At 39.4% G+C, this 12,528-nt stretch overlaps 2 protein-coding genes across 2 annotated transcripts in view; both read left to right on the plus strand.

The window, feature by feature from the left end:
• Positions 1-2,734, plus strand: part of CACNG4 (calcium voltage-gated channel auxiliary subunit gamma 4) — an 80,934-nt gene extending 78,200 nt beyond the window's left edge. Inside the window, exon 4 of the mRNA XM_056866725.1 lies at positions 2,145-2,734. Within this exon, the coding sequence (XP_056722703.1) occupies positions 2,145-2,683 (539 nt within the window). The 3' untranslated portion in view covers positions 2,684-2,734. The remainder of the gene's footprint in view (positions 1-2,144) is intronic.
• CACNG1 (calcium voltage-gated channel auxiliary subunit gamma 1) overlaps positions 1-12,528 on the plus strand; it is a 309,034-nt gene that overhangs the window by 280,400 nt on the left and 16,106 nt on the right. The window lies entirely within an intron of this gene.

Below are 12,528 nucleotides of genomic sequence, written 5' to 3' on the forward strand. Positions count from 1 at the left end.
GAAAATACGACATCCTGTGAATGGTCTTTTATTATAGTCATAAAAAATCTGATTTCAAGAGATGGTCACAGTGTGGGGAAACGAAGCCACTACTCAGGGCGACCTTCTTTTTGAAAGCAGGTTTTCACTAAAGCAGGTGTGACCTTTCTCATCTCTGCACAAGTTGCATCTACCCAAATTCCCAACTTCCTTATTGTCCTTTGTACCTCATCATTGTATAGAGAAATGCCGAAAGATACATGGCTAAAAATATATGTATCTCCCATGTTTCAGACTATATTTAAAGATGGCTTCTGGATTTGAAAAGAATTAAGACTATTGCTTTAGGGATGGATTTATATGCTGCTAGTTATTGCACTAAATGCAGATCTAGCCTAAAATGCACCCAACATTATCTCAAGCTCTGTTTTGCAGGAAAATCTATAGTAGTGTGCGAGATGTATGTTGGGGAAGCTTGTTGCCCTTTAACTATCTTCTCTTTGAGGAACTCTTCGTAAGTTTATGGGTTCTCCCAAATGTAATTTGCAAACCATGGACATAAAGGAAGCAAAGTATCCCTTCTAATACTTGCTGCCATCCATGAAGACATCCTTTGCTGGCAATTGGAGGCAGTTATGTGTGGGATGGGGAAATGAAATAGGTGGCTCTCTCTTCCTAACTGTTCTGTATTTGGAGAACTCCAAGCCAAGCACAGTAGGAGAAAGAAACCCAGAAAAGGAAGGCCAGGTGATTCAATGCATTTCATAGACACACAACCCCTGCCACCTATATTCTGCTTCCTAGTTAACCAGAGGTTGGGGCAGTCAAAACCAGGAATGGATGTGGGAGAAAGTCCAAAATGTAGGAAGAGTACCATTATAGAAGGGTGGGTAACTAAGAGAAGCAGGACTGCCAAACTACTTGACTCCCTGAGCAACCTTACATTCTTCCCAGTCAGTGCCAGAGACATTCTCTGTAAACCACCAGGATATGTAATTTTCCTTGATTTCTTCTACATTTATGAGTATTGTGAATGTATGCTGTATAGGTTATTTATGCAATGGATTTACATGTAAAATGTGTGTGTGTGTTGTTTTATTGCTACATAAATAATGCATACATTGTAGGGAATAATGCAATGCAAGGTACCATAAAATAATGCTATAATAAAGGATGACAGGTTTGATTCACAGAATAGAGATGTGAAATCACCATAGGGATTTTCAGGTTGAAACAGCAGGGACAAGAACTTAGAAGTCATCACTAGTGATGACCTGAGAATCACAAAACTGGAGGGAAATGGAATAAAAGAAAGCTTAAGGGAAAAGGCTTAGGGCGCTTTCGCACATACTGAATAATGCACTTCCAAGGCACTTTGCAGTTGGACTTTACTGTGTGAAATGGCAAAATCCACTTGCAAACGATTGCTAAAGTGCATTGAAGATGGATTGAAAGTGCATTTTTCAGTATGTGTGAAAGCACCCTTAGACTTTAGGGAAGGAAGTGGACTGATAGTAGAGATTTGGATCTGGCCCAGGAAGCAAAAACTTGCTATGTAAAGCATCCCACTACTGGCCAGTGTGCTGTACCTTCAGGAGTTGCATAGACAGTGAGTTCTGCCTGTTGTGGCTTCTGATGCCTCTGCAACACTCAGTGCCAAGAAGTAACGGAGAGTTGAGTGATGGCTACATTCCCCATATTAACTAAGCTGCCAGTTTCTTAACTGCAGGCATCCTTCATGTGAGCCTGCTGCACTGTGGCTCATAAGTTTTCAGAATAACTTATTTTCAGGCTTGCACTGTGAACACACTGTACAGGACAGAAAATGCAAATTGTTGCACTCATATTAGGGCCCCTGAATTGCAGAGACTTGCTGTATACTTCAGATATGAAATATCTTGGTTTTAGCGCTGTCTGAAGACTGCCAGTGATGGCAGCACTCTCTGCCATGAACACTTCTGGGGATGATCTCTGTCAGTATCAGCAGGTCCATGTGGATGTTTCTTTGTTTAAAAGAGGACTTACTGCTTAAATCAGGATATCTGATTTTCCTCTATATTGGTATACTATGGTTAAATCTTATGATCCTAGGCTAAGAATCATCTTATGATGACTTCTAATATAGCATTATTCTCCTAACAAGACTTTTCCCCCCTTCTTTCTAGGACTGAGTAACATTATAGGAATAATTGTCTACATATCAAGCAATGCAGGTGATCCTAGCGATAAACGGGATGAGGACAAAAAGAACCAATACAATTATGGCTGGTCTTTTTATTTTGGAGCCTTGTCTTTCATTGTGGCAGAGACTGTTGGTGTTCTAGCTGTGAACATTTATATTGAAAAAAACAAAGAACTGAGGTTTAAGACCAAGAGGGAGTTCCTTAAGACTTCTTCCTCTTCTCCTTATGCCAGGATGCCAAGCTATAGATACAGGAGGAGGAGGTCCAGATCAACTTCAAGATCTACAGAGCCTTCTCCATCCAGGGATGTTTCTCCCATTGACATGAAGATGGCAGGTTCTGTTCCCATTAATGAAATCTCCATGTACACACTGTCCAGGGAGCCCTTGAAGATCACAACAGCTGCAAGTTACAATATGGAACAAGATGCTGGTTTTCTTCAAGTCCACAATTTCCTTCAAAAGGAATTCAAAGAAGGACTTCATATCAACATGGTCAATAGGAGAACGACACCTGTTTGAATGGACTGCTTGCTTTGCTGGAACAAACTAAAAGAAACAAAACAAAACATAGATCTTTTATACATGAAAAGATGGATATTGGGGAAAAAAGGTTTTAACACATTACAAGATAAAATCATGTGATTGCAAGCAGATATACTGAAATACTAAAATCTTCTGAAGATACAGAACACCTTTCTATCTGATTTTTATAAGCTCTTTCAGAATTTATTTAATTAAAGTTCTCAGTGTTTCAAAAAAATCAAAATCAGCAGTTCCTAGCCCAGCACTTTTGTAGTATGTACAGTGTAATTTGTGAAATGGAAAATGTTTTTAGCTGTAGTAGTTTTTAGAGAATTTTAGTGTGGGCTTTTCTCTATGTCACTGTCTCCTGGGACAGATTAATCACAAATATAGCCTAGTGCCTCTGAGCTGCAACAAGAGAGAACAGATTTTTCCCCAGAAGCAATTGTGTCTTTGGGAAAAAGGCAAGGCTGTTTGACACCAGCATGAAACTATAGTGAATCATTTTGCTATGGGTTAGACATTGACAGGGAGATGGGCAAGAAAAAATGGAATCAAGGTTTTGTTATTGAGCCTTATGCACACTTGTTGAAAAATAATCTGGTTTCTTAATTAAGGTAATTTATGTTGCAATATGCCCTGCTCTAGATGGCCCAGGCTAGGCCAGTCTCATGAGATCTCAGAAGTTAAGAAGGGTCAGCCCTGATTAGTACTTGGATGGGGAACCACCAAGGAAGTCCAGGTATGCTACGCAGAGGCAGGCAATGGCATACCACGTCTGAACATCTCTTGCCTTGAAAACCCTACAGAGGGTTACCTTAAGTTGGCTGCAACTTGACAACACTTTCCACCACCATTTTGCAATATAAATGCCTAAGGAGAGCATGTGCAACAGGATTTGCTACAACTAAGTTGTTTAGGTGATCATTGTGGGAAAGGAACACTGTTTCCTCCCCACCACAATGGAGGAGAGAGTGCATCACCAAACTGTTCAATGCCCTTTGCATTTTGTATTTTTAGATAAAGAATGTTTTGATAGTCAAGCACTATTTTTAGATAAAGATTTTTTTTAAATCCATGCATCTCCCATCCTAATGAATACTAGCTACATCTCCTAGGGCCAGGAAAAACATGACTTCCAATATGAAAAAACCCAATAAATAAAAATGGGACCAAATTAATAGAGGTGGATTTTAAGCCCCCACATCATAAAGAAGAAATGCTACATATTCCTAAACCCAGAATCATGCTTTCCAGAAGCCTTATTCCAGCAAAATCTTTATGTATGAATTAAACTAGACACCTAATGGAATGAAGATGTACTACACTGAGTCAAATTCCTGCCCTATCTAGCTCAGTTTTGTCTGATATGATGCTTAGAGCAAAACCAGGAAATCTCTCAGAATTGAAGGTGCCATCCATTCCATTTAATCAGTAGCTTAAGCAGCACACAATTAGTACTGTTACTGTCTGATTACATTTGTCCAAATCAATTATCAAGTCATATGCAAGGTCTAAAGTTAAAGCATATTATTTAGTTCTATTTTCACTTCACAGTGTTAGCTGACCTGAAAACAGGCGATTTTATAAACATTTGCAGGCTCTGAGAGCTCTGAGATTACTTTTAAAAGCAGAAATAAACTGATGTTTGGGTGGAGATGCAACTTAAGAACAAAAATGCCTTGCTGTATCAGACGAAGATCTTGTCTCAAACATTGCCAAAATCAGGCTGTTTCCTGAGGTTGGTCTTTATAATCTGGTAATCAGTTTCAGAGGATAGCTGTGTTGGTTTGCAGTAGTAATCAAAGATTTCTTGGCTCTGCACAGGAAGGTTCATTCTAGATAACTTGGCAAATAGCTATTAATAAAATTCTGCTCCATTAATTTAATCCTCTCTTTTTTAAGCTATTAGCCACCACATCTTGTCCTGCCATTTATCTATTCTTTTATTTAAAAGAAAGTTATTTTGCAGGTAAGCAAATTTTATTTCATGCTTTGTTAAAACTTCTAGAGATTTTATGTTGCCACATACATGTAAAATTTTCAATTTATAAGTTATTTCTTACTTCAGGAGGCTTTCCTAAAATTTAAAACCATGGTTATGATAGGTAGGGCTGCCAGGTCCCCCCTCTCCTCCGGCGGGAGGCTTTTGGGGAAGAGCTGAGGGGATCGTGCGTGTGTGTCACTTCCAGTTTACAACCGGAAGTGCCACCTCGCGAGGGGCCTTATACCACTCAAACTCCCAGTTTGAATGGTAAAGGGCCGCTTACGATGCGACGCTTCCAGATGTAAAAGCATTGCAAGGGGCCTGGGCGTTTGAGTGGTAAAAGGCCCTTCGCGAGGCGGCACTTCCGGTTGTATACCGGAAGTGATGTGCCGCGGTGTGTACACGCGTGCACGTTTGCCCACCAACCCTCAGCTGGTCAGCGGGCAGAGGGGTGAATTGCTGGGGGGTTGCCCGCCACCACCGGGCACCTGGCAACCCTAATGATAGGGGATAAAAGAAAATATGAAGAAGCAGTCTGTGTCATAAGCACGTGCTTTTATATTTCTTCTAGTCACTGTGGTGCGATTTTCCTTAATTAATTTTTTCCATTGTGTTAATAAACTAATGGGTAGAGTTTAGTATTCATTTGTGTTTGCTGTAATTTAAATATCCATAGATAGGGGAAAGATATATTTGTTCTCTTTCAAAAGATTTATGTAGGGTTGTCTTTTTAAGAATTGTCTGCAAAGAAATGAAAGCTTACAGTGTGAACTTTGATTTTCTTTTTTAAAAAATGAATATATACAAACCATATGCTTCCAGTGCAACATTTTTGTTATCTTTTGACTTGAATCTGCTTAATTGTGCGTGTATCGTTGTACAATTTCTTTTTCACCAATGTCTAGTGAAAATCTTACTTAAGTGCTCCAGGTTTCATTTTTTGCACATTGTAGGGCTTACAGTGTAGCACAGTTGTATAGATGAATCATTAGGAAAGTGACTTGGTTTAAACATAACACAAAACAATAGTTTAATCACATTAACCATGCTTAGTGTGATTGTCCAAAGGTGGGCCCATTGTGGTTCATTTGGGTACATCAAACCAAGATATATGAACCTACAAATCTGAACCACAGTTTTTGTAATGACAGTTTCATGTGACATACAAAATCTGACTTAATCCTGGCTTGTTTCCTGGTGCTGCCCTTTGCCAGGATACCAGCCAAGTCTCTGCAATGAGGAATCTTCCATTCACAGAAAGGATTTTCTCACACAGTGGAATCTAATCCTAGACTCCAGCCCCAGGTTTTGTTTTTTAGGATTTTCATAAATTTCAAAAGGTCTAATCAGTCAGAACTTTGTACAAATGCTGAATGCCATTCACCAAGAATTGCTATTGTGTATGAAAGGAGGTTTATTTCATTCCTTGGATTTTTTGGGGTTTTTTAAAAACATTTTTCACCCAGAAAGTTAAGGCTGCTTATTTTAATGCAATGTTCACTGTGCATTCCTTGTTCAGTTGTGTCCCAGACTGCAGTCCTGTGATCAGTGATGTACTTCTAACTGAGCATGGTGTTATACCCCAAAAATGGTGAAAGAGAACCCAAACAGGAAAAAAAATCTCAAAGTGAAGTTTGAGGATGTAGCTGCCAAGTTCAATAAAATCAATTAAGTTTCAATCAAGTGTTGCTATATGAAGGTTTCATTTGATAATGGAATCCTGCAGTTTTGGGATTGCACCTGAGATTATGGCCAAGAATTTCTAAAAATAGGGTTCTTTGAAGAAGATGGGCAATTTTGCTTATTTTCACTTTGCTTTGTGGTTGAGTAATCCTTTCTTTGCTGTGAACACTTATGTGTGTTTTAAGAAATTTGTAAAATTGGTATTTTTCCTCTTTCAATGGCCAGCCCAGCCCAGCATGCAATATTTGGTTGCAGTCAGATCTTACAAGTGGAAGGAAAATAATCAATGGAATTTACTTGAGTGTTGGTCTTTCATTGTTAGCCTCCTTATGATGCTTTCCCCCTTGTGGCAATTTTACAAGCCCTTTTCAAAGTGATGGGAACTGTTACTGTAAGTATAAGGCTATCAGAAGAAACAAAGTGCATGAGAGATGATCACACAGTGGTGCTTTAAGGTACACTATGGTGTCTCTCACTTCAAAAATGCCAAATATTTCCAGCCCTTTCAATAGCACAGTGCAATTTAAATTTTATAAATTGTATAGTGATCAAACTTCCAGAAAGAGAGCATCAAGCATCTTTGCATGGTGATTATTTTAAGGATCAATTATGCTTATACAGTGTACTAAGCCCACCTTAGCCCATGATTAGTCTTATCCTTCATACAGCTAACTACAAATTGAATAAAGGATATAGTCAAAGGTTTGATCCCTGGCATCACCTGAGCAGGGACTTTTCTGTGCTGAGACTTTGGAAGGCTGCTGGAACAATAGTCTGACTCAGTATAAGGCAGCCTCACATGTTCATCCCACCCAATAGTATTAGACCAGCACCAAATGGATCTTACTCCTATGGCATGAGAGGGTACACCAGCAAGAATATTTGGGACCCAATTGTTAAATTCTTCATTAGTTAGCAGTGCTACTACCTGCAACACTTCATGTTTATTTCTAATTTGAGGTGAAATCCAGAAGGTTATGTGTGGAACGGAGCATCCCTGTGCCCTGTTAAGCAACCCTATGCTCTGTTTTAGGGATTGGATGCATTGATTTAGCATATCTGACTCCAAATTGGGGACAGCTGCAGGACCACTACAGGGAGGCTGGTTACTTGACACAACTAGCTTCCTGATGTTTGTATGAGAGTGCCCTGGTGAAAAGGTACAGGGGAACATCCTGCATGTCTATGTATATATCGTACAGCAGAGAATTGGTAGTGGGTGTATGGATCCATGAATTATATGTGCTCTGCATTTTCGTTTTGCATCAGAATATTTGAGAGAGTCAGTTGCTGTTCTTTCTGTCCACAAGGGCTAAACAAGTTCCTGTTCTCCAAATTTTAAAGTGTTGTGTTAAATGTAATTCCATTTCCCCTCATAATCATATTGTGTATGCTGTAATTATTATTTTTAATTAAAATTAAAAGTATCATTGTATCTGTGTGGTTGAAACAATATTCAGAGGGTTGTAGCCCCTTGATATGGAAGCTCCCTTCATAGTTGGTAACCATTGATGGACATATGCTCTACAAATCTGTCTAACCCCCTTTTAAAGCTATTTGTGGCCATCACTACTTCACAGACAGTGAATTCCGCAATTTATTCATTGAGTAAAGAAGAATTTCCTGAATCTATTTGCCAATCATTTCATTGGGTGCCCCTAACTTCTAGTATTATGGGGGAGAGAGAGAGAGAGAGAGAGAGAGAGAATGATGAGGCCTTCCGGATATGTTAGATATGTTACATATCTTGGCCCATTCCTTCCCCAGGAAACTACTGTTCCATGAATGGAATTGTCTCCAGTTAGGAGAAACAGAACTTTGGAACAGTGACAGGGGGTGCATACATTTGTCTATTATCGAGTGGGCAGATATTAAAGATGTGTTGTTTTACAAACATTATGATGAAAATATGTAACAGAGCGGGTAATCAAATGACCTTTCCCTGTATCAGTGTGTAAATAGAAAAGACTAATTAGAATGAGCAAGTATACCATGCGCAACAAAGCATTATAGAATGAAGTACAGAGTTTAGTATTCAAAGACTCTTTTCACTTTTAAAACATAAACCTCTGTGGAGGATAGAGGGCTTGCAGTTCATGCAGTAAAGCAAGAATGCAGGACAGGGTTGCCAAGGAGTGGAAGATGGGTTACAGTTCCACAAAACATTTCTTTTTGGAAACTATTTTACATTTCTCTCTAAGTTAGTGTTGTGCTAAGTAGTGCTACTCCCTTCTAATTCATTGAAGTCACAGGGCTTAGAAGGATGGTGTCCTGATTAGGATCAATTGTGGATTATTAGACTAACACATCAATGTCCCTTCGCTAGTCTGAACTGATAATAAATGTTTAAAATGGCGGGATGAACAGGGAAGAGAGGAGGGAAAATAGGATGTTAGAAGAAGGCAAAAATAATTGCGAACTTGTTACACTTGTCCACACTATGGTAGAAGACCTCCTAGAAACTGATTAACTGATTTTATTGCTTTATAAGTGTTTTCCGATACAACATTCTAAAGATCACTCAAAAAGGTTTTGGAGACAAAACAGGGGAAATGGTGTGGACAGACATAAGACATTTCATTAAACATCTCACAAATGTTTCATCCCTTAGTGCAGAAATCCCCAAGCTGGGCCATCGAACGATAACAGTAATCTTCTTTGCCCTAAAGGAGCTATTTAAGATTTCAACTGATCTCAGGATAATAGATGAGCCTTTGATATTTAATTGGGCCTTTAAGAACTGTACTATGCCAAATTTTGAGTTCAAGGGGAGGGTCTTACCATCCAATAAAACATTCAGACAAAACTGATGGGACTGTAGCACAAATTGGCTAATATTTAATGCACCAAGACCCTGTAGTCGCTGCAATTAGCACAGCTAATTTTAAAATCTTCCTCAGAGACAATGCAGTTTCTCACTTGCCTGCAAATTTCAGTCCGTAAAGATAAGTGGCTACCGAAAAGTGGGAGGTCGAGTCAGGAAACCTCTGGGTCTTTGCACATTAGGACTGGAAGAAATAACTAATGATTTAACAGCAAATGCTCTCCCAGTAAGATACAATTAAACTAAAAGCAGACTCATTGGCGCTGAAAGCTTGTTTGGAGTGCAGATGCCTTGATTTACTTCAGTTGGCAAACATTGCAATTGGTATGCCTGACTTGCAAGGAAACCATGGAGTTTACTAGCCAGCGTAGTAAAGAGGGGAATGGAAGCAGAAATGTAACTCATAAAATTGACTGCCTAGAATAATTTCACAAGAGGCTACTTCCAAAAGAAACATCATTCAATCTTTAATGCATTTGACTTTGCTCCCTTTTGGCTTTTTCTCCTCCAGCTTTCATGAAATCTCTTAGCTGGATGCCAGAAAAACAGAAGTGCTAATCCTCTATAATGGGCATCTCCATGTGCATCTGACACAATTTCATTTTCATACCTCAAAAGGCATGGCTTTGTTCAACCATTGGAGCATCAGCCTATTTATCCAGAGCCACTAAGGAAAAAGCCAAAACTAATATCTAAACCAACGATAAAGGCCTTTCCTAGCTCTGATGAAACTGGAATTTTTGCAGCAATATTAAACTGAAAGCTAACTGAAATAATTTGACTGTTGGCACAACATGGCAACTCAATTACGCACATCAGCTGAGAAGCCTGAGGATTCTTGCAGCAATTAGCTTACCACATAGAAAGGAGTAATAAAGGATACTGAGGACCAAATTAAATAATCCTGGGGGAGGGGCATGGGGAAGCAGCCGTCAGAGATGGAGTGAGGTCAATGCCGGCTTTCTGGGAGTGACATTAAGCACTCAGCCCAGTGACTATTAAGAAAAAAATCTCCATGTGGAGGCCTGAGCCATTTTGAATAAAAGAAACGCCCCTTTTAGGAGGGGGAGTAGAGACAGGAACCCCCACCCTGTTGTCAGCCACAGGCTTTGGCCTCTGCAGCATTTTGAAAAATTAAAAAACAAACTCTAAAATGGTACTATGTTCCTATGCTGGACTGGGGGACATGGTATATGAACAAAATTGCCAGGTGAACCATCAAATTCCCGTTCATCAGCTTCTTCACCAGACTTCCATTCTTTATGGTGCAAACCTAAACAATGTTACACTCTGACCCTTGAGGATTGCACTCTAATTCAGCAGGATAGAAATGTTGCTGGCCTATGTGCAAAATTCATACCCCAACTTTTCTGCCCTCATGTCAATAACTATCAGCAAAAGCAAAAGCAAGTAATCATACTAATCAGTGCCATACTGCCAGTGCAAAACCCATGGTTTGTTAATTTCAGTCCACAAATACACTCAAAAGACAGACTCTTCAACATAGAACACAAATAGCTGGGAGGACACAAGGGTTAGGGTTACTGTTAAGAAATGTAATGGCATTCTCTCTCCAGCTCACAAGCAACATGCCTCCATTTCCTATCCTGGTTTTTTATTTGAGATATCACGCGGGGGGGGGGGATCATTGTGGAAGAAAGTGTGCTTCACATAATCTCTTTCAGATAATGACATCCTCTTCCTTTGATGGAATGACCATCCACTGCCAAGTTATGTTGGCTGTTTCCCTTGCAGAGGTTTTAGTTATTTGATGGATTCCTCTAACATTTGTGACTGAGATTTCAGCTACTGTGTTGAAATGAACCACAATTCTAAGACTTCTGGTTTGAGTTTATAAAAGAGTAAAATGGTAAAGAAAACATGGCACATTTTGAGATTGTATACTGTCATGAAAAAAGCAGTTTCCCAGAAAGTTATGAGTTTGTTCTGGGAGTAGTTATGTCCAGACAAATAAGCAATAGGCACACATCACATACCAATTTTCAAAACAAAATCAGTCTTTGCTTACAAAGAACAAATTTTTATGAAGATAAATTTTTATGAAGAGCACACTATGCCATTTTTATACACGTTCTCCTGGTTGAAAACTTGAGCACTATGTAAAAGAATGAGTAAAACTGGGATTACTTTTGATGTTATTTCATCTGGAAGTTGTAGGGTCTGCATTTTGTTAAAAACAAAACAGGGGGCCTCTTCAGTTAAATTCATATCATGACGTAGCATGGAAACTATAGGTTGGACTGTAGGAATAGGTTGGTAAGCTAAAAAAAAGCAGATTTAAGCCAGGTCTGAACTGGAGGTGTGCACTATCTATTCTCTAGGAAATTGGGAATGGTGGAAAAACAAACTCTATATCTAGGGTACTGCAACCATCAGTGATCATATATGGATGACAGAAGGAACTACCTCAGAAGACAGGTGTTCCCTTAAATGCAAACCTGTGGTCACTCTAGGGTGACATACCATAGAAATAAATAGAATTGTTATTTCTGGCAACTCTGGCTCATGTGCTCACCTAGTTTCATAAATACTTAATATCAGGCTGTGCACTGCATGTTTAGGAAGTGCTATAATAAGAAATTCAAAATTGAGTCATAATGAAAGCATTGCCAGTCACTAAACATCAATGAATTATCCATTCTGACAGGCAATAAGGCAGAATAAGGTCTGGCAGAATAAGGTCTTTCCCATCTGTTTTCAGAAGATCCTGAAACTGGAGATGTCAAGCATACAACCATACCATAAACATGATTGTGAAAGTTCAGAAGGAAAACAGTCACAAAAAGATTACCTAGAGTGCTCCCAAATACCCACATTCTTTCCAATACCTTCACTTATTAAACTGGAGAAAGACAAATTTGAGAACGACAAATGGACTGTTATTTCTTTTCATCATGATTACAGCTTTGGTCTGATAAGATGATCAGGCTGAAACTGACTTCCAGCAGCCATGTTATTCTGCTGTAAACCACCAGAGAAGTAGTCATCATTACACATCCAAAAGAAAATGTTATTCCTGGTGCTTTAATTTAACTATGTCCCGATAGATTGGAGAGAGGTACTAGTCAATGTGGCTCCTAGCCCCTTGGAGAGCCAGCATGGTGTAGTGGTTAAGAGTGGTGGTTAAGAGTGGTGGACTCTAATCCGGGAAACCGGTTTGATTCCCCACTCCTCCACATGAGCAGCAGACTCTAATCTTGTGAACCGGGTTGGTTTCCCTACTCCGATACATGAAGCCAGCTGGGTGACTTTGGGCTAGTCACAGTTCTTTTAGTCTCTCAGATTTCAGCCAGTTCTGAACTGGAAATGTGAGCTCTCTCACACTGC

Source organism: Euleptes europaea, chromosome 1, assembly GCF_029931775.1.
Source record: "Euleptes europaea isolate rEulEur1 chromosome 1, rEulEur1.hap1, whole genome shotgun sequence".
Taxonomy (NCBI): domain Eukaryota; kingdom Metazoa; phylum Chordata; class Lepidosauria; order Squamata; family Sphaerodactylidae; genus Euleptes; species Euleptes europaea.